A 22,858-nucleotide genomic window follows, 5' to 3' on the forward strand; every position below is an offset into this window, starting at 1 on the left:
GTAGATAGCTTTGTGCATAGTTGGTGAAGAATTTCAATTGGTCCAGAGATTGACCAGTGCATGCATAATAATTATAAGCTTTGTTGCAATGGTTATATGGATAGTGTTAAAAGTGTTAGGCTAGCCTCCTAAAATAGCACCACTTTCGTACGTTTTATAATTTTTAGCAATTGCTTTCTCTGATATCGCTTCTGGATGAGAAGTTGAAAAATAACCGTTAATGCAAACCACATAGAATTATGCATGTGACATGATCACATACGTACTTTAGTTATTACATCAAACAATAAATCTAGCTTTAAGTTTCAACAAAACAAGAACCAATTCATACCTTAAATGGTGTACAGACTAGCTGCAAATACAATGTCTCTTTTGATGAGATTTGAGGCATCTTGCATTTTTTGAAGTAACATAGGGTCACCAATTACTCTAGCTGCTTTGCGGACATCCTTGCATGTTTCATCAAGACGTTGAATACAACGTACTATCATGCCTGCAGTAACGAGGTAGGTATTGAGCAATTGTACACATGTGCACCAACATGTACGTGCACTTTGTCTACTACTCAAAATGTGATTCGTGCCTGAAATAAAAAACAGCCTACCTTCAAGAACATCTGTGAGCTGTGTGATATGGAGGAATTCCTGCATGTGACAATAAGTAATCAATGTGGTACTGAAAATCATATCAGCAATGTTTAGGTAGTTTAACATCTTTACCCAAGAGCTGCCGCCTTTCATCAAAACCACAATGCACAATCATTGTACTTCTATTTACATGCAAGCAAAGCCATAAACATTGTTACCATTGGTGCATGATGATGTTATACTACATGACTGTAGTAACGGTACAATAATACACACTGCACCTTTCCATTGGCCCACTCATAGACAACTTCCACCAATCCAAACTTGAGTGATCTCTCATAGTCATCTAAAGATGTGTCAATGCCACAGTCTCTTTCTGTCTCTGCCAACTCCCTAGCAACCCTCAGAATTGTCTCCTTTCCCTGGAAAGTCAAATTAATGCTTGACAGACAAAACGTGTATACATGCAGTTATGTCCATGCAAGTATACAAATCTGATACAGGACAAACGCAAAGTGGCGAAATTTTCAAAAGCTAAATGATCATGTTCCTCACTTTTTGCAGACGATCTGTAAGATTTGGTTCGCTGCATTTTGCCTGAAAGATCAGAGTATACATGTCGTGTTGGCAAAATAAAAACATCCCTGGCCACATAATTATTATTACTTAGGCTGGTAACATTTTTTTAGCAAAGTACGTTCATAGCCTACTAGAACTAGTATTATATGAAATGTTGAATGGCTTACGTATAATTATAAATATATATATATATGCACCATACAGCTATGTAGATGAAAGTTTTTATAGAACTTTACCTGCTGAAATACCACAGCTGACAGGAGAGCAGCTATCTCAGCTGGTGAGTAGTCCACAAACACATTTTGGAAGATGAGCTCAGTGAGCAGAATTTCACGAGAGTGGAGCTCGCATGTCACTCTACCCTTAAGCTGCACTGTGTCATCATCACCAATATAACCCCGTCTCCTCAATACCTGTAATTAAATGCTTTGGGCAATGGCACCGATCATACGGCCTTCTAAACACCAGTTCCTTTTCCTTGTGAACAGTATATACTTGTTAGGTATTTAATTATTAGCAACTTGCACACACCATTAAATTAAGCACAGCAATAAACAACATACAATCATTGATTTGCTAACAATTAATAGATGTGTGGGCTGAGCTGGCTTAGCTAAATACAATCTGACAAATGGGGTCACTACACGCAATGAACAACATGCAATGAGTATAATAATTGCGGCAATTCTATTGCCATGGCAGTGTTATAAAATATTCATGGATGGACAGTCATAATTGGGAAGCCCCGCCCCATACCTTGAGACGTTGCTGGTAATCTGGGAGCAACTGGAGACTTGATTCAGAGAGCTTGAACTTGAGGTTCAACAATTTCTCCTCCAAAGTTGCCTTCTTTTTCATGTGTGCAAACTGCATGAGTGTGGTACATGCTATGCATAATGTTTCCTTTGTGCTTCAATTTGTTAAACTCTTCCTACTTTTGTACTGCCATTCAGGCTATAGACTATAAAACAGTTTTGGTGACTATTGCACGTGTATATTCATGCAGCAATACTCACATGTCTCTTAAATGAAGGGCAACGGACACAGTCATATAAAGTCATTGTTGACTCAAGTAACACCCTCTTCTCTCTCAATTCCACGTACTCCATATTATTGATCTTAAGGTCTCTCATAGCATCAAGGCAAAGTGGTAAGTCATCTGAATTGTCAACAACTAGCTGCAATAGCTCCTGTCTTGCTTTTATGGTGGCAGGTTGAAAAGGATATTCCCTGTATTATACAGAAATGTCGACATTGAGGCCAGATAGCTAACACAGGCGCCCAACATGCATAATAGCTTTCTTCGTACTTACAGTATTGAGTACACAGCTATAATGCTATTCATGAACAGATACCTCAGACATACCTGAATCTTGGCATCAGTCTTCTCTTGAACTCCTCAAAGATGATCCTTCCCTCTACTTTCAGTACAGACGTTGTGATACTCACCAACATGGAGGCAGGTACCTCCACCACAGTGTGAGACAACACACCACTTGGGGAGAACAGTTCCTTACATGATGTGTATGGTTGTACTGACGCAACAGAATCAGCTGGGAACAGTGAGGCTGTAGCTACTTCATCATCAATTCCAGGCTCACACAACACCAGTAATGATAGTGTCTTCACTGATTTGGTCGATACATTTTGTTGCAGCACTACAGCTAAACAGTGGCCATAGACAGGACTGCAGAGCATCACCACTCTGCCCACACTCAGGGCTTTCCAGGTGTTAGGACTGGAGAGCAGGATAACCTTGAATGCGTATGTGTGAATGTGCAGCATAACAGATAATTAACTATTACATAGTCAGGTGTGCAAGCTTCAAATAACAGTTTCTTATTTTTCTGTAACTGCTTCGTGGCTTATTGGCTTAGTAGAAATCTAAGGGCGTTAATCTTTAAAAAAGGTGTGGTAGAAGAAGAATATTATACCTTCATTTGAGAGTCCAGAGTGGATATACTAGCGCAAGAACTGTAGTACTGAGCAATGTCCACATCACACACTGGACAAGACTCTCTGCCTTGAATATCAGATATCTCCCCTTGAAGGTCAGTCAGTGCTTGCTTCCTGTCTACCTCGTGCTTTGCGGAGTCAGTCTCTGCGAAGCTCCGCTTCATCATGTCCTCAACTCTACCAGAAACAGCAGCCATGTAACCGTGAGCAAAAAATGTTTGCTCATGCAATTTTATACATACGTACAATACTAATCTCATTGACAACAATCTTTAAAAATTCTATAGGATTTTTCCAAGGCAACATCACATGCGTGTAGAATGTATGCAGCATGCATATAGACAAGCAGTAAGTACCAACATGCAGTACTTTATCATGCCTCCACACGAAAGCACACCTTAACGTTTCTACCCTCATGAGGTTAAGCAGCATACTGTAGGTCAGTCTGAACTGGGACTCCAAAGTCGTGGGCTGGCCCTGAACATTAACAGTAATAAACAATGAAGCACGCGGATACACTGAATAGAATACGACTTATTCTGGGACATTAATCACACTATAAATGCACCAGGACATTCATAAAAGGGAAGTCTGTAACATAGCAAGCAAGCACACCAAGTATAGCAGGAGCACACACCAACAGAACTTAACTGTAAAGATCATCATAATATTTGTTGATCTGCTACAAAGAAGCTTAACTTACCAAGATCATCCTGCTTAAGTCGCTAGCCTCGGGAACATCAGCCTTGCACATGAGTATGACAGTACCTGTTGGATCCAGTCCTCTCCTTCCAGCCCTGCCAGCCATCTGAATATACTCACCTGCACAACCACACATGCAGGTATAGAACCAACACTTTTTATGTCTGGTAGACCACCAACAATATGGTTGTTTCTCCTCATGCCGGCTTAAAAAATGTCATGAAACCCTACACAAAAATTGTTTTGCTCGCTGTTTTAGTGCTGTCAGTTACAGGACCTGCAATACATACCAGTGTGCAGGTCTCTCATCCTGACACCGTCATGCTTCCTGGTTGAGTCGAACACCACTGTCCTAGCCGGCATGTTCACTCCCATTGCAAATGTTTCAGTGGCAAACAGTAGCTGAATTGAGTGTACATAGAATAGTATGCACCATAAACTAGATCGAAAACATGACGTAGTAATAATTACAGAGAAAAGGAAATATAGGGAACATGAACTGAATGAAACTTACTTTGACTAGTCCTCGTTGGAAAAGCAACTCGATAACCTGACGTAAAATTAATGCATCTCCATGCATAATGCAATAGATCACAACATTCTATACCTCTTTGATGATTGGAAGTATACCACTATGATGAACAGCTATACCACGCTTGAGAAGCTCCCTAGTCCAAATTACCTACAAAAGGGAACAGTGTAACAGTTTACATAATTATCATTGTCAAAACAAATGAACAACATTAATAGTTGCACTGGAACTATTGGGGATGCACTCATCCAGCAGCAACTTTTGGAGCGGCTTGCAAATAAGAGTCAACATTATACTGGCACCGACAATCTTCACTGCTATAGGCAACTATAAGAATGGAAAAAATGTATTTCACCTGAGGTAGCTTCCTATCACAGCCTTTCAAAATTGAGATGGACTTCTGAAAGAAGACATGTATTCCACTTTTTTCATTGGTGGTGGTGAGGTCCAGGGAGGAGAGGGAATCAGCATTGTCATTGCATCGGTTGCGGGAGAAGGTAAATGCTACCACAGGTAAAAGCGACTTTTTCCCCAGCATGTGGATCAGCGATAGCCACACATTTTTATCCTGCATAAGGTAAACTGATCAGTACAATCATGATTGATTTAAAGCCTACAACCATTCCCTAGTCAGGCCAACAACTATAATTCAGAACTGATCATCTGTAAGATATAAACTAGCCAGGTGGTGTAAACGATAGCACTTTAATATACCCAAACAAAAACAATGAGCGAGTCTCTCATAAATTACATACTCACAATTATGATTGGAAGTATAATTATAATATTATTGCATGATTGCAAGGAACTATTTATTGTGTCAAAATTGCTATATAGGGAGTAAAAGAAGCTTCTGAAAATCTAAACAGAGGCTTTTGAGAGAATCTGAGATCTGGTGTGCATAATTAAAAGCACATGTTGAACACAGCAAAGACAGAAGATATTGAACGATTATTGCATTGTACAGTGAGTGAGTCTGTCAATCAATTTTAGTCAACTCAGCAAGAGAAAGGGGGAGGGGCACCATGAATATGCTAATAAGCATCTCAGGCTAAATACATGTCACATAAAGTATACAGCCTGTATAAACAATTGCCATAAATGTGTATGGTTGCTTGCTTGAGATACAGATAATGTAACAGTCCAGTTTCTCACATGCATATTGTGCACATAACGCACACGTGGTTGAGTTGTGGGGTACGCTGTTTATTAAGAAGAGCGCGTTGTGACAAACTGACTTATGAATATACTACACACCTCAACATAATTATTCATAGCGTAATCATAAAAGGCACATGATTGTTATATAATTATACCCCATTTTATTTGGCTCGAAAAGAAAAATTACTGAGGAAGTGTCTTTCAGGTTTCCTACTAAATAGCTACATCTGATACTAAAGCAGAAAGTTGAGATGGCAATGATAAAGGTACGCATGTAATTATAAGACCTTGGTCTAAGAGGCTTGTAAGTGTAAACTTTTTTTGTCAAACCTCTAATAGCACAGCGTACATGAATGATGATAGTCTACATACTGATCATAATTGCCTTATAACCAATCATATATTACCATGCATGCATGCACTGTCCACTGAACAGGCACTTCTGATTTTATTGCTCTCCTACACCACAACCACTTTGGCCCAAAAACCAACTTGCCAATCAAAAGGCCTCACTCGTTGTCCAGCCACGGCCCCCTTTTACAACCCTGACATTTACACTAACGGCTTATTTCGTATTGTAGAGACGACACAATGTCCACCTTACAACAATCCAGGCTGGACAAATCCTGCTGAAGCCTGTATCTTTAAGATGGAGTACAAACTACCACTCACTCCTAAAATGGCGAAGCAGCCAATTCCAGTCGGAGAGAAATTGACCGTATTTGAAAACATTACCTACCTCAAAGAAGACCCTGCTCCAATTCTTGGCGCGCTTGGAGTATTTACCAATGGAGTGAACATATACGGAGTTGGCTCTCCCTGTGGCTACAGCTCAAAATGTCCTGATCAAGGTGCACCCAGTAAATGGGTGGATGCAGTAGAATCTGAGGGACACACGGTAGACACATGTGGGGGGCATGCTGCTCCCAGTCTCCATTATCATATCCACTCTGGTATAGGACTCACTAACAACAATGGTCGTAAAGCATGCAATTTCACGGAAGATACACCAGATCACCATTCTGCACTCCTGGGATGGTTATTCGATGGTTATGGATTATACGGTCGCTATTCAGATGGTGGTAAACTTCCCACTGATCTAGATAGTTGTGGAGGCCACACACACTCAATTGATGGTGCTGACATTTACCACTACCACATGCCTGATGCATATCCATGGACTATCGGCTGCTATACTGGGTGCCCCGAAGTTTCTAACAATCCAAGAGAGCTTTCTTTCGTGACTACCGGACCATATGGGTGCACATAAAGACAGGAAAAACTAGATACACAGATACTGATATGAGTGTTGTAGAATTATTATATACATGAACCTTTTGCCTGAAAATCCCTTAATCTCTATGCATAGCAACGTCAACAATTGCTCTGTTAAATCAAGCAAGGAGGACTACTACGTCTTTAAGTGATCATTATCCAAAACGTATTTGTCCTAATTGATTTGTTAGCAGGCCTCGTAGTAACAATTGTGACACTTCCGAACCAAATTAATAATTATACATGTACTGTACGTGAGAGTGGCCAAAATGAATGCGAGCAATTAAGGGTGAATCTTCTGCTATTAGTAAACCATCACACATCCACGTAAAAAAGTCACTGGACAGCAAATTAATTAATTGAGACCCATGCACCATGTGTCACTTCTTCAATGTGCTTACACTACCATTAAGTTAGACACCACATTATCAATTGCTATACTGCATACGTACCTGCTTGGCAAAGGAAGATTGCTTGAATTTTGGTCCACTGTTTGCTGCAGCTTTACTCGTTCGTTGCTTCTTGGCATCCAATGCCAACTGGTATCTGTGAGCAAGACAATTTTATGATATAGAAGTGATTATAGAAACGACACACACTCAGTATACGGCATGCATGCTCACACCGTATTGGCTTTTAAGAAATACGTAAAATACTTTTGACAAAATCAAACGCACCCAATTTTGTTGAACTTTTTGTTCTCTCCTACTATCTCAAACAGCTGGTCACTGGTCTGTTTGCTATTCCCAGTGTACAGGTAGTGCTTGAGAGGAACTGGTCTCTTCAAAGTACTGATCACATATACATTCTTACGCTTTGTTCGTCTACGAGAAGACAATCAAATCCAATAAATGCACCTTCCAGGAAATACATACTCTACAGTGTGTACATAGCACATTCGATCAGGCAATATATACTCCAGGTATCATGATCGTCAACAAAAGATACAGCACCTTAACTCAATGTCAATTAAGGGGTACATTTGACTGACTCACCCAACCCAGTCAGCAAATTCCATAGCATTGGGTACAGTAGCGGACAACATGATGATACTGACATGGTCTGGCAGCATGATCAGCACTTCCTCCCACACCACCCCTCGCTACAACGATGTGTGCACAAAATAACTGACAACAATGCAGAGAAATCAACAATGGAATAAAAGGTTTACATATTACATACGCAGGTAGGCACACATTCGTGGGATCTTGACCACAAATGATAATAACTGGCATGTTCAACTTACTTACCTCAGAATCATTCACATAATGTACTTCATCAAAAATAACCCATTCCACGTCACGAATTACATCGGAACCATTGTACAGCATTGACCTGCATGAGTAGAATGAGTACAATTGCATGTTTTGAGCTGTTTCCAATAATAATTAATGACTCCAGGATCGAGGCTAAACAGAAACATGCCAATGAACAGAAATTGATGACCCCACCGTAAGTAACATAATTATTATGAATGGATTTCACTTCTCAATTTCAAACTATGTATCAACAAAATTAACAATGTAATAGAAAAAGAGATTCAAACAATGGGAAACCAGCCCATAAATTATAATAAACAACCTAATTATATTAATTTTCTAGAATGTTTGCTGAGTCTCAATTGAGTTCTTTGAGGAGGGTCTTGAGGTCTTCAACAGATGATTCTTTCACGATTTCTTTTTCGAGAGGTTCCACAGTAACGTGCTTATCATTGCTGATGATTCCAAGAATTTCTTTAGGCAGAGTGATTTTTTCCTTGGTATATCCCTCCATCATGGACACAAGTTCTTCTGTCGACTGAGCAATGGCAGAGTTTCGGAATGCAAAGATGAAAGCAGCTTGAGATGACTCTCGACATTCCTCCTCGCTTCTAAACAAGCCACTCGCTCTCTCATTGAACAATTTCTCCATCAAGGTAGAACGATATGAGCTTTTTGTTTGGAGAACACTTACTGGTAATACATTGCTGAATGATATCTGAAGAGAGGTTTCAAACCTTCGATCTGAGAATGCTATCAAATCAGTTCCAAAGTTAGCTGAGGGACATTGCAACTGAATACACTGGAACACCGCACGAGAATTGGCTGGAACGTGTTCAACTGAGAACACAAAGTCTTGTCCAGGTGACATACGACTAAAAGAAGAAATTGGTACCTCAAATGGTCTTGGATCAACACGAACGTTGAAAAAGCAGGAATTTTCCCGCCATCTGTTAAGATCTATAGCTGGGATTTGATTGCAAGAGACGCGACTGGTGTTTGAAAGGAAAGCATCTCTCTGAATGAAGTTGACGTTATCAGAGTTATCACAAATGACTCTAGACAATGAACCTTTCTTGATCTCCGCTAACTGATCTGGCTGGAACACATCGGGACGTTCAAAATAGAACCGATCACCATTCCTCACACGTTGAAAAGTGAGTCCAAAAATACAAGCAAAGGTAGCTCCGAGGAGGGATTCTGGTAGCCTATCTTCGGCAATACCTCCTATCCACAAATCGAGTGTGTCTAAGCTCCCATACAACTGCAAAAATCGAACTAGGGTCAATTTATTCTCAAATTCACTGACATCTCCAAAGATACGAGCACAGAAGTTTCTCCATATCGGATAAGGTTGGAGACCATGATCACGACCACGTTGAAGATTTAAAGATGCCAGGTCCATCCCTGGAGTGAGTGGGGTTTGAAACAGCTTCTTGGTCAATACCATATTAAGGAACTCGTCCATACGCAATGAATTTTCTGTTACCAGTCCACGAAGGATTGGATCTGTTCCAAGGCTAGTGCGAAACTGGGTGGGGTTGAAAAAAGCATCAACTAGGTTAAGAGGCCCAATAGCAAGAGGGCGAAAGTTGGAATCAAGTCGATCAAATTGCGGTCGCACAAGACTGTGACCGTATCTATAAGCAGCAGTAGCGAATGAATTAGGTATACTGGGATCCACCGAAGGTTGATAGCCTGGGTAAGGTCCAATGAACGTTTCGAAGTTTTGGGGGCCAAGAACTTTTGGGAGATAATCGAAATAGACAATTTTCTGAATCAAAGCACCAACTATTTTTCGACACTCCTGATACAGCCTTTCATCCTGCCAGTGTGGATTTACTATGGCCATTTCTCTAGCACATCTATTGTGTTCTCTCAGCCAGACAGTGTGCATTACAGTAAGTGAAATGTGCTCATTACAACGAATATCACCGCACAAAAAGCAATTCATTCCATTTGGGCATGCCACAATCCCGTCTGTATCAACAGGTAAAGAGTCCTGACCCTTGGGAAAAGGTGAACCGGATCGAAGTAGCCCACTAGAGAATGCTCTCACACGTGAGGCTACTTCATTGGTGGATCCATAAATCATAGAGCCGTCTATGAATGAAGTTATGTCATTTATTTGTTCTCTGGGAGTGAACGAGAGAGGTGGATTGGTATCACAGACAGGCAATGAACGACGAAATCGAAGACATTCAGCATTGTTACGAGTTCCAGTTCCAAAAGTCTTGTCTAGATCAGCCACACGAATAGGGGAGCACACCTCAGTGAAGGTGCAACCATCACACTCGACTTCAAGCTCAGGAGATAAGTCAAGGTCGTGATCCAAAAACTGTCCAAACTGCATAAGAATGTGAGTAAATGGCAGCTCTTCTTGAGTGATGTTCCTAACTACAGTCTCACTAATGAGGCGTGCACTGGGGTTGGGTGGCGAGAATGGCCCAATGTTCAGGAATTTATTTCTTGCTTGCAGATCTCCACGAAGAGAGCTGACACCATCTTCATACTCAGGTGGCGTGAGTCGAGCAAAGGCTGTAGTTGCTGCTCCTAGTGTCGGGTTATCAAGATTGTTACAAGTTCCATCGATTGTTCGGAATTGGTTCAGGGTTGAGAAATCACACTCAGGCTGCTCTCTTAAATCACTGCATCCACTTTCCTGCCACATTTGAGCGATTTCATCTGAAGTAAGCATAGCTCCTGGCATATGGAAGAACTCTTGCGCTAATGCTTCAGCCCTCTCCTTGGCGCTCTGTGCATCAGCAGTGGTAGACTGGTGAGCCAGGGATAATTTATGTTCTGCCAAGTGAATCATCTTTTCGAATAGCAGTCTGGCTTTACCTTGCTTCACTGCTAGTGAAGAAGGGCGTTTGAATAGCTGAGAAGTGTTCTCTTTTACTTTAATTGCCGCTTGTTTCGCTTCAGCTGTGGCTGAAGTAATGGCTTGTATTCGCACAGTGTCTGCAATAGATACACAATAAAGTACAGTATAATTTATACGTATGCTGCATTAATAGTCATGCATGTAATATGTACATACAAGTACTCACCACCATCAAATGATAGCTGAGTTTTTGCTGTACTAACTCTGAAGCAAGCTATCAAAGTTGTGAGCACAAGGACAGCTAGAATGTCCCTCGTCTTGATATCCATCTCTTTTCTTGTTAGCTGATGTTCTTACGATGTTATAGAGTAATATCTGCCTCTCTTTTATACACAATGAAAAGACAACAGGAACTTTAATGTATGTAAACAAACTTTAATGTTCTGATGCTCAGCCAAAGCGTGATGATATGTGTGTCAACAAGCATTTGGTGCATGAAGGGAGTGTTCCTTGGTACACATAACACAGTGGTGGGAGACCAACAACAAGATGTAGCAGCTACATAGGCACTTGGCAGATAAGAGAAGGAGAGGCATGACCAAGTGACAACGCCTTATTTGGAAGTACAAAATTGATGTCCAAACTGAAAGATACATACCGTATATTGGGTTTGGAGGCTCTTCCCACTGCAAATTGCAAGTTTTCGCATAGATCGCAAACGCATGCCCCAAAGAGTGAGCATGCGCAGGTAATTCGAAATTTAGAAACGCATACAGTGTCATTCCTAAATGATTCACCACCACGCATTCGAAACCCAATATAGATCATGGGGTATATAAGCATGCAACGTTTATGTATATAATTGGTGAGCCATTTTTGGTGTCAATAGTCTATGAGTCAGTTGCACTGAATAATAATTTTTTGCTGTTAACTGCTTTACGGTGGTGATAGCTCCAGCCAAATAGTATTCTCACTGCCGCTTTAGATATTCATACAAACTGGGAGCCACCAAAGAAAAATGTAAACCTACCAAAAGTACATGTACATACATGTAGGATCCAGGAATCCCCAGGATGGTAGATTCCATGCATATATACTACAAGGCAGCCATTCATCGAGTCTGTTTAGATGCACATGTCAGAGTCTCTGCATCCCGTCTGATATGATGGGCTGCCCTATTGGCATGCATCCGTTGTGCTTGTCGAGCTTCAATCTAAGATCTTAGTTATTATTTGTTTGATAACAAAATAATAATATGCTCCTATAAAATGTACATGCATACCTTGTTATGTGCAGGTAAACCGTGTTATAAGCGCGCTATAGTCAGGAATACGGTATAACCTCGATCATCCGGCAGGTCAAAATTTCTCTACGACAGGGACCTCCTAAGTGCGCACGCGCAAATAACAGCTGTTACCATGGAGATACGCGTGTTTATCTTCTGCACATGCGCAAACGACCACACGCCCTACATTTGCAATGTTGAGGCGTGCTTTATCCATTTCTTTATCTGGCATATAATTATATCCAGTTATCCGACCTGCCTCTGGAACAAAGGTGTCCAAATAATTGAGGGTTCTATACTGTACACAAATAGACAGACGGACAGACGGATAGACAAACAGACATAAGACTACTATAACCCGTAGCTGACTGTGAACTTTGGGTTAACGATCAAACCTGAGTATCTCAGTAGTCATGATGAGACAGGAGGCAGTAGTGTTGATCTGAACATCCCCAGTCAACAGGCCAACACCTTCACAACCAAATGTCAGGCGAAAGTCACGGAACTTCTGATTGGAGAGAGCTTTAATCGGAGAGGTATAGATGGCCCTGCATGTTGAATGCATTAAACAAGTTAATTGGTGATTTAAAATAGCTACTGTAAGCCATTAGGAAAAATAACTAGCTTGCAGTGCCGCCCTCATCCTACAACTATTATTTTTAATTGGTGTTGGAAGACATTTGCAGTGCTATAGGATAATATAAAACCTAAAATTAATATTGGTGTTGTTTTATAGCCAATGTTTTTCGCATTTGAACAGCAGTCCCAATTCAAGTGCATGCATGGTAGGTCTTATTTATGGTGGTCAGTGCATAAATAACCTACCTGAGAATGGAAATATGGAGCTAAGGAGTTTTGCAGTACTGAACTGTGCCGCTACAATCATAATTATTATGGTATGTCACAGCCACGCTCATCTCATACATGTGAGTGGTCACAAGGTAGATTTATATTGTCTTTGACGTTACTGCGCATGCATGCGAGAACAGTCACATAAAGATGGCTATAAGTGAAGTTAAGCCTGAAAGCTTACCGTATAGCGGGTAATTTTCGGGGGACAAAATATTCGTGGTTCAGCAATATTGAGACATTTCGTGGATAATATTTTTGTGGTTGCTGCTTAGATTGTAGGTAAAGGTAGGCAAGGTCGCTTCACTCGTGGGTAAAATATTCGTGGTCAGACCTCCAACCACGAAAACCACGAATATTTTGCCCCACGAAAATTACCAGCTATACGGTATGTGCCCCGTGAAAGCGATGACAGATTGCTTTTAATCAGTAGCTTGGAAAGAGAGTGCAGAATGTCCTGAAAATTTGTACAAAGAGACATTAAGTGCCTCAGACCTTACTTCAGACCTTACTTCAGACCTTACTTCCTTAGTCATGCAGTCAGGACAAAATGCAGTGAAATGCATGACGTAATAGAATATTTATGCATGTGAAAGTTTTCATACACAAGAAAGGCTCAAGAAACTAGCTGTGCAGCCAGTTTCCAGATAAATCTTTCCATGTAAAGATAATTGTAACAGTTTAAACATGTGAAAATATTTGCTAAAAGCTACAAAAAAATCCTAGATGAGTGGTACCTGGTCATATGATTCTTGGACAGAGCTATAGCGTACTCTGCCACGACAGTTTTGCCAGCTGATGTGTGGGCAGCAATAAACACGTTGTCATGGCTCTCTAGGTGGATAATGGCCTGCTTCTGGAAGTTGTCCAAAGAGAAGCCCCACTGTGCAGGGTAGTGTTTGATATAATACATGTTAATTTAAAACGTGCCAAACCATTAACATGCACATCATTACATAGAGTTGCAGTTAAAATGTATTCTGTCATATCAAGAGTGCATCCATGTGAACACCACAGTAGACTCTCGCTAATCTGGCTCTCCGAATCACAGTCACCTCGATATACCGGCCGTTTCGTTTGGCACGAATTGTTATAGCTATCATTACTGCGCAAAACTTGTCCTGAAATGCGACCACCTCAATCACTTGGTTGAATGGTAATCCCAGACGTTTCAAAACATTTGTTTGGTAATAGGATTCTGTATAATGGACAGTGCTAGATTTTTAATGTAATTTTATACGGCCGGATATGATGTTTTGGGTGTGGTTTGGCAAATGAAAACTGGGTTACACTCGAATAAGATTCATTCATTATCCAGCCATTGGATTCGAGGTAGGACCGCAAATTAGCCGCGGCCACTTTCTGAAATGCAGCCACCTCGTTATTGTGGCCAAAATGCACTGTCCCAAGGATGACCGAATTAACGAAAGTGACTGTACACCAAACATGCATTTTTGCACATTCCAAACAAACAGTACACGAGAAAGGTATACGAAAGATGCACATATGTATAGTATACACATACTGTGTGAGCCATATTGGGTACTCTCCTGTCAAAGTCCTCCACCAGAGCATTCACATCTACCTTCACCGCCCACTGGGAGAGGGACTTCCCCTCACTATGCCTAGGCACATCCTGCAACATGAAGGTGGGACAACTACAGTGCATACATCAGTACTATGATGCACGTACGTATTCACTACAATCTGTGGCATTGACACAAGCAACTACTGGTTGTGGGTTCTCAAATGAAACGGCACATACATTCAAAGTAGTTTTAACTAACACACAGTTCCTGAAATAAGTTCACACACAAAAAGTACCTTTGTATCAGCAGTCAACAGCACATCAATTTGCTCGTCTGCTGGCACTGAGATGAATAGTAAACTCAAATGAATAACGGAAAGTCAGCAATATCCACGCACCTGTTGGAGAAGGTGATTCCACTCCATCACTGGGCTGCAGCTATCAGAAAATAATTATACTAGTATACTGTCTTCTACACTAGTTAACCCGAGGCGCATGCATGGGTAGCTTGTATCTTGCACGTTGATGCAACCACCTACGTACTTGTTTTCTATGCAAATATTCCAGGCTTCCTTTGCTGACTCTACTAGTCCCAGCACAATACTTAGCTATCATGGCACTAATGCATTCACCACAGATTAATTTTATATACATCATTAAAAACTGATTCAAATTTTGGTTTTATTTTCCTGTTGGCTTCCACCTATATGACTGCATGAATTTCACATTTACAACACCCCTATATAGTTGTAAGACATGCTGTAGGAACAAAGAAGATCGATCCAATCCATAAATCGAAAGACACTCCTATGCGAATGGGCAACAGAGCAAACCAAATTCCCAGTCTTACCTCGACTGTGTCTTGTTGCCTTTCCTGCTCAGTCCAATTTAGCACAGCGAGGTCATCACCAAACAGTAGGTCAGTCACAGCCACAGGCTCTTGGCTCATTGGCTTGTCACTATTTTCAGTTGCTAGTCCCTCGGAGAAACCAGGAGGCACCTTCAACAAGTCTACAAAATGTTAATTTTGTGACATACATGTAAAGGCAACAAACACTTGGAATAAATAGGACAGATACAAAAAAAAAAGTTTCTCACTAGAGCTGAAGTCCAGACCAGCATCTGACGCATCACTTTCAAGATTCTGGACTATCTCGAGGTGATCCATTCCACCTATAAGGCAACAAGAAGCAAAATAATATTGGAGGATTTCTATAGTGGTCCTACTAGGCAATCGATATAACTAGGACATACATTATTTTACTGCTAAATTTAAGTTAGCATACAAAGTTCTAAGCTCAGTATACTTTTACTTTGGTGAGTCATAATTATTCCGAGCGAAGCGAGGTTATGTTTGGGTCCGGAAAATCTCAAATAGGACTCCTCTTTGAGATTTTCTGTGGCGGTGGTGCTGGCGGTGGTATTGGTGTTGGTTGACGTCGAGGCAAAAGGAGCTCTACCTAGACTCTGGTTGACACATAGGCTTTGATACTTGGCGTGGAGTCTTGGCAAATGCTGAGGGACGTCGGCTCACAGTTTTAGACTTCAACAGCCAGGAGTGGCTAAATCGGAGCCTGGACGGTTGCACTTAATTCTAGCTTTCTCGTGTGTCGACCATTATTTTAGGGTGTCTTTACCAGATTGAATACACATGGACCTTTCTTATGCAGTGGCGTAACTAGCAATGAGGCAGAGGAGGCCCTTGCCTCCTGTACTTTTGAACTTCAAGTGTAATGTGACTCACCTCACTAGCTTTTAATAGCTCTGGCTAGCTAACTTCTGGATAACTAGCTAACTAGATATATAGAATGAGCAGAAAATGAGCTCTTCACTGTCTTGTTGATGAAGAAAAGAGAAAAAGAGCAGGTAAATAGCAGTTTACTGCCATTTGCATGCACTTCTACGTGATAATTAGTGGGTGTGGTTTTTGGCTAAACATTTTGCGGGGGTGTTGCCTCCTTCCCGTAAATTTCTAGTTTTACGCCCCTGTTATGCGAGGATTATTTAGATCCAATCATTACTGTGATGCTTGATTACTATTTTCTTACCACATTTGATTCACTGAGCGAGGACTTATTGCGAACCCCTAGTATCTGAATCAGGAGTTACTGAATCTGTTGGCTATTATACAACCTCAAATCTACATTAAAAAATCTGATGCAGTTGTTTGTACCTGGCCAGAAAGGGTAGTTGGTTGGGTCTCCCTTGACTGTAAGTGAGGGAGGACCAGGGGCTCTCAATAGAGAAGTGGAGTTCTTGGCAGTTAGACCCACTCCACTAACATCCACCTGAGCCACATGAAGATGGGATTACAAAGATAGAGGAAGTACTATTTATAAAACCGTATCGAATTTATACACAGGATAAATTAGCGATGAGTACAAATGCAGAATCTACTGTGTGCTTAGCCCGTGAAAAGAGATCACTATTTTTCAATAGTAGATACCGTAAGAAGTATAACCTCAAAAAATTTTTCTTTGGCGCACAAATAGAACAGATGTAAGCTTTAGATGGCACCTCATTTAGAGTGACGGCCACATCCAAATTGCAGGATAAATGGCTTTGATGGCTTCATTTTTCATTGCACAATTTAGAGCCAAGAAAAATGCAAGTTGGCGCTAAGATTAGAAGACTTTTACGGTACCTCGTTGAATTCCAGCAGTTTCCCAGTGGCTGGATCACGCTCAACAACAATCGTGCTGTGCACATCTGACAGTGAGGTAGTGAACAGAGAGTTTGGACTCACTTCCCTCATCCATAGCCTGGAATAGTTCAATTCAGAAAGATTGATTGTTGTCATGTACATGTACGCAAAAATTATAGTCTATGCAGTTAGATTAGTATATAATGATATACGTGCGTTTGTTCATTAATCTACTGTTTAATGTATCATATGGCCCTATTGGGTATGGTGTGCATACCTCTGCAGTCGTCTGGGTTCATGCAAGGGAAGATTGTGAGGGTTACTGAGGAACGACTCCAGCTCAGCTGTGAGTGGTGGTAGATCTAGCCTCTGGAGATCCTGTACATTTATATACATGTAGAACGTAGCTAAATAGCTACTGCACCACAACATAATAATACTGCACACACAACATAATATTATAGATGAGACCTACCATAGGAAAACTCTGTGTGCATCTAATCTGTCTTGGGCCACATGGATATGGGTAGAGATCGACAGCTAGGCTCCCGGGTCAGGATTGTGATAGGGTACAAGCTAGGGGGTTTTAAGAGTAAATATTTCTGACCCCCCTGTAATATTGAGGGAGCTGTTAACAGCTTGTTCACTATGGTCAATAGGCTTTGCATGCAAGCAAACAAATTAGTGACAGTTTGTTTGCAGCTAATGCTAGCATTTAGTGTTCAAAGTGGTTCGGGTATTATGAGACAGGGGGGGTATTATGAGACACCATTGCAATTAAACGCTAATTGGTCTCTAACATATCTGCTGATATTAAAATTGTGATTATTTTGCCTGTAAAAACAGCTAGTGACTTTTTACTGGTACCAACTTCATTAAATTCTGTACTTAAACAAACTATTGTGGTATCTCTGTCAACACAAGCCCAAATTTCTTTTGGAAAAAATATAAATGCAGACAGAGCAGCTGAAGCACTCCTGTTTTAATCAGCTGTCTCATAAAGGCGTTTCATTGGGATATGTGATGGCAAGCCAGCAAGCCTAAAATCCAACATTAATCGTTATAATTATTGACGCCTGTGATAATATGGAAGATAGAGTAAGATGTGCATGACTTACGATTTCTTATACATGCAAGTTTGAGCCCATGCCATTTACAATCAATCAATCAATCAATCAATAAGATTTATCCAACACACAGGAATGGGTAGAACAGTAAACCTCCCTACACAAACAAATAAATTATTAAAATGTAGGGTGGGTAACTAACTGATTGTGTTCAGGTAACGTACATGTAAGAGTAACTTTAAACATGTTATAGGAGGTACTATTGACTATAGGTAACACGTTCCATAGAAAGCAGCAAAAAAGAATATCTAAAGCAGTTAATTAACTCTTGATTGCCTACACAGGAGTGCTTGATTGTGCGATCTAGTTCTTTGTGCAGGGAGATGTCTCGTAGTAGTCATCAAAGCTGATGCAGTCTAGGTGGTTTATTACCTTGTAGGTGTCTGCGGTATAGCACGCTGTGCAGTGAAAGTATTATTTAAAAGTGAGTGAGTTGCTTACATTTTGCCCTAATGCAACAAGTAAAAAGTTACCATTGCCAAATGAGCTCAGGCTATATAATTATGATAAGGTATAGACCCTAGTGATAAAGTTAACGTAGTGCAGAGTGGTGTTTATGCTCTTCATTATGAAATTCGGTGTGTTGTAGATCTAATGCCGTTGGTTTATCTTTCATTTTGATAATATAAACTGGCAATGCAGGTGTACAACAGTGTATGTGGTGTATAAACTGTGACTCAGTGAGGTGAGGATCTACTGCACCAGGACAAGCATAAAGGTATAGCACGCTGTGCAGTGAAAGTCATATTCAAAAGTGAGTGAGTTGCAATTATTTCATGATTGTGACAGTTTAGGATGATCAGTGTACATGTGGGACAGTTGTTTACTTGGATGATTCTGGTATTGGCTAATCGTCTATGTGCAACCAACACTTCATTGATTGATGAGTATTACATTCAACCTGATCTGGGAATATCATCTAGTAGTTACACCTTGAACCATGTTGTTGGGCTAATGGGAAACCAGTCAACTACTCCGTCTTCATTGACTCTTCATTTCTACCCCGGCAATCATTATCTGAATTCAAATTTTTCGCTATTTTATATCGATAATATAACTTTTCAACAGATTGAATCAAGTGAAGATGTACTCATTCATTGTAAGGGTGATGTTGCTTTTCGATTCTTTAGCATCTCTCTTCTACAAATAACAGGCCTATCATTTGTTTCATGTGGATCTCAAACAGACCACAATTATTATTTGCCTGGTATTTGGATACAATACACGGTTGCATTTCTTTCAAATATTTCAATCATCAATAGTTCTGCTCCTGCTTTTGAGACTTTTCAAAGTACTATCACCTTCAATAGTGTCACATATTCTAACAACGCTCCTCGAGCACCATACAATGTGTTCACTGCTTTGTGGTCCACTGTGATATTTTATGGAGAAAGCGTCTTCAAAAAGAACTCCCAAACTGCTTGTTTCTTGAGTTTCAGTAATATGACAATTATGGGAAAATTAACATTTTACTCAAACAATGTTGTAAATAGATTTTTCGTTTTACTTATTGGTAGTCAGATGCTGATTTTAAGTTCTGGACAAATCCATTTTAACAACAATTTTGCAAATTTGTTATTTGTAGCAGTGTCTAACAGTTTTGTGATAGCTCGTCAAGGATCTATACACATGGCTAATAATGAAGGTGCTAATCACAGCCCTACCAAAGTGGCTTTCAACTCAAGTAATCTGTGTCTTATTGATGGTGGAAGTTTTAACTATTTCGGCAACAGTGGTACGGTCTTCATGATTAACTCTATAATCTCAGTGCACCAAGGAACATTAAACTTTACAAACAACCATGAAAGCTTTAACGATGCTTCTACTATTCTGGTGGTTATTACGTGTTCCTTTTATCTTAATGGGGAGATGACCTTTTTTAACAACTCTGGTACTAACACTGGCCTTATCTTTGTACTTTCATCAGCTAATATGTATGGTAATGTCAGTATAGTGAACAATGAAGCAGATTTGATGGTTGGTTTGGGCATAAACAACTCCACATTGTATATGGAGGGTGCATTGGTCATCAGGAACAATACATTGTCAAAGAGTTCAGTTTTATCAGTGTCAAGCAGTCATGTCTATTTAAACTGCACAGTTGACATTTTCCAGAATACTGCACACAAAGTGGATGGCTTATTTCCTTTTATCATTGCAGTGACATTTAGTGACATTTACTTCTTCCAACGGTTTGAAGCATTTGGTAATTCTGGTCCATATTCATGTTTTGGGTTAATAAATAGCAATTTCACATCCTATGGAAAATGGTTTTGGAAGAGCAACAATTGCTTAGACTCTTCATATTACTCATTCTCTTCTACCTGTATTTTCTTTGGAAATGTGACGTTTTCTAATAATTTTGCAAAAACCGTAAGTGGTGGTGCTATAACGCTTGTTTCCAGTACAATGAAATTGCAAGGTAATAGCACTTTCATTAAAAACAGATCACCTACTGCTGATGGTGGTGCAATATCTATAATTCGCAGCAAACTCATTTTCAGTGGAAACATAACTTTCAAAGAAAACACCGCACTTAGAGGTGGTGCAATCAACCTGTATCACCAGTCTATCCTGATCCTTCAACCAGACCTAGTAAGTCTTGTTTTTGAAAAGAATCAAGCACAAAAAGGAGGTGCAATCCATGTTGACGATTTGATCAGTTATATAAATTGTACAAACCAGAGAACAATTCAAAAATTTTACTCAGAAAGGCCAATGTGCTTTTTTGAAGCCCATGGAATTCAAAACAAAATAAAGTTTAAAGATAACCTTGCTTTCTTGAGAGGCAGTGCACTATTTGGTGGTATGCTCGACCGGTGTGTTTTAGTTTTGAATGTGGTCAACAACAATTCCACTCCATTGGAAGCTTTCTTGGATATATCTGACATTGAATTGAACAATTCCATAATACCTAAAATTTCTTCGGAATCATTTCGACTTTGCTTATGCCAAAATGGACAGCCAAACTGCAGTATCAGAGAATCGTCTCTTAGAGCAAGACGAGGTGAAACATTTGTTGTAAGTGTAACTGCTTTTGACCAGCTGAATGCTAGTGTTGAAGCTGTCATTAGAAGCTATCTACAATCAGACTATATTGATAGACATCAGCGTCAGCGTCTTGGAGATGGAGGATCACAGCAGACTATCAATAACATGTGTACCAATGTGAGTTATCGCGTTTGGTCTTCATCACAGTCTGAAACAGTGATCTTGTACGTTGAAGGTCCTTGCAAAGATGAAGGGAATGGATCACACTCGATACAGATAAATTTTACAGACTGTCCACTTGGATTCGATTTAAAATTTGACATTTGTAGCTGTGACCAAAGGCTTGTTCAATACACCAATACCTGTGACATTGATAGTGAAACTATTGAGCGAAGCACAAACTTCTGGATAGGAGCTAGCTATACAGACAATGGATCTTACAGTGGTCTCATTTTATATCCAAACTGCCCGTTCACTTACTGCAAGTGGCCTTCCAGAGGAGTTGACCTTACTTCACCAGAAACCCAATGCAATTACAACAGATCTGGCATTCTATGTGGCAGGTGTAAAGGAAATGCCAGTTTACTACTTGGCACTTCAAAGTGCTCAAAGTGCTCGGATTATTATTTGTTTTTGCTGATTCCATTTTCTGTGGCTGGAATATTGCTTGTGGTATGTTTGTTTCTCCTTCGACTCACAGTGGCTGAAGGTTTTCTTCATGGACTAATATTTTATGTCAATATCGTCACATCAAACCATTCGTTGTTTGTTCCCAATGGTACATTCAAAGGCTTCTCCATATTTTTAGCCTGGCTAAATCTCGATTTGGGGATTGAGACCTGTTTCTACGATGGTATGGACCAGCTTTCTATGGTATGGCTACAATTTGTGTTTCCATTTTACCTTTTGGCTATCGTCTTTCTCATCATCATCGTTAGCCACTACTCTATCAGAATTTCAAGATTGCTTGGTAAAAATCCCGTAGCTGTCCTCGCGACAGTCATTTTCTTGTCTTACACCAAAATTGTGAGAAATATCCTAGTTATATATTCTTACGCTACAGTCGAATATCCTAATCAGCTGTTAATTAGAGTTTGGCTTTTCGATGGCAATGTCAACTATCTTCAGGGGCAACACATAGGATTGTTTGCTTTTGCAGTGCTCATTACCACATTCTTACTTCTGCCTTTTACTTTACTTCTTATTTCCGCACAACTGATGATGAAAAGCCAGAGGATCTCATCTTTGCCTGCTTTTTTGAAAGTTAAACCTTTTATCGATGCATACCACGCCCCATACAAACCTAGTCAAAGATATTGGACAGGCCTTTTTCTATTTTTGCGTTGCATAATCCTCTTGACATTTGCCCTAAATGCTCTTGGTGACTCGAGCATCAATCTTCTTGTCATAACCACTGTCTGTTTAGGGGTGTGTACATTGTCATGGATTGTTGGTGGTGTATACACTAATGCCCATCTTGAAGTAATTGAAGCTATTTTGATTCTAAATCTTGGAGTATTTGCAGCTGCTACATATCATGTGCAACTGACTGGAGG

At 40.2% G+C, this 22,858-nt stretch overlaps 3 protein-coding genes across 3 annotated transcripts; 1 reads left to right on the forward strand and 2 right to left on the reverse strand.

The window, feature by feature from the left end:
* Window positions 1-189: 189 nt before the first annotated feature.
* Window positions 190-17,729, reverse strand: LOC135342452 (superkiller complex protein 2-like). The gene is made up of 30 exons (XM_064539182.1): window positions 17,660-17,729; window positions 17,462-17,562; window positions 17,185-17,302; window positions 16,714-16,828; window positions 15,639-15,713; window positions 15,391-15,551; window positions 14,939-14,978; window positions 14,837-14,883; window positions 14,538-14,648; window positions 13,750-13,895; window positions 12,559-12,711; window positions 8,043-8,127; window positions 7,788-7,894; window positions 7,470-7,616; window positions 7,245-7,338; window positions 4,712-4,924; window positions 4,432-4,506; window positions 4,339-4,374; window positions 4,115-4,226; window positions 3,826-3,944; window positions 3,520-3,599; window positions 3,101-3,299; window positions 2,533-2,921; window positions 2,183-2,396; window positions 1,923-2,033; window positions 1,403-1,579; window positions 1,143-1,184; window positions 869-1,009; window positions 605-644; window positions 190-493 (listed from the first exon to the last, which is right to left on the reverse strand). Exons 1-30 carry the CDS (start codon window positions 17,660-17,662, stop codon window positions 333-335), a joined length of 3,612 nt encoding a protein of 1,203 aa, XP_064395252.1. The 5' UTR covers window positions 17,663-17,729; the 3' UTR covers window positions 190-332.
* LOC135342457 (uncharacterized) lies at window positions 5,632-6,865 on the forward strand. The gene is made up of 2 exons (XM_064539190.1): window positions 5,632-5,783; window positions 5,954-6,865. Exons 1-2 carry the CDS (start codon window positions 5,769-5,771, stop codon window positions 6,785-6,787), a joined length of 849 nt encoding a protein of 282 aa, XP_064395260.1. The 5' UTR covers window positions 5,632-5,768; the 3' UTR covers window positions 6,788-6,865.
* LOC135342453 (peroxidasin homolog) lies at window positions 8,258-11,666 on the reverse strand. Its single transcript, XM_064539183.1, has 2 exons — window positions 11,105-11,666; window positions 8,258-11,015 (listed from the first exon to the last, which is right to left on the reverse strand). The coding sequence occupies exons 1-2, from the start codon at window positions 11,205-11,207 to the stop codon at window positions 8,410-8,412; spliced, it is 2,709 nt and encodes a 902-aa protein (XP_064395253.1). The 5' UTR covers window positions 11,208-11,666; the 3' UTR covers window positions 8,258-8,409.
* Window positions 17,730-22,858: the final 5,129 nt, after the last annotated feature.

The sequence above is a fragment of the Halichondria panicea genome, chromosome 10 (assembly GCF_963675165.1).
Source record: "Halichondria panicea chromosome 10, odHalPani1.1, whole genome shotgun sequence".
In the NCBI taxonomy this organism is placed as follows: domain Eukaryota; kingdom Metazoa; phylum Porifera; class Demospongiae; order Suberitida; family Halichondriidae; genus Halichondria; species Halichondria panicea.

Coding starts and splice junctions, on each gene's coding strand:
- LOC135342453 (XM_064539183.1), bottom strand. CDS start 11,207: ATGGATATCAAGACGAGGGACATTCTAGCTGTCCTTGTGCTCACAACT. Junction 11,016..11,104: donor TCAGCTATCATTTGATGGTG/GTGAGTACTTGT, acceptor TATCTATTGCAG/ACACTGTGCGAATACAAGCC.
- LOC135342452 (XM_064539182.1), bottom strand. Junction 12,712..13,749: donor TCCAAGAATCATATGACCAG/GTACCACTCATC, acceptor TTCAACATGCAG/GGCCATCTATACCTCTCCGA. Junction 4,227..4,338: donor TCCAACGAGGACTAGTCAAA/GTAAGTTTCATT, acceptor CACTCAATTCAG/CTACTGTTTGCCACTGAAAC.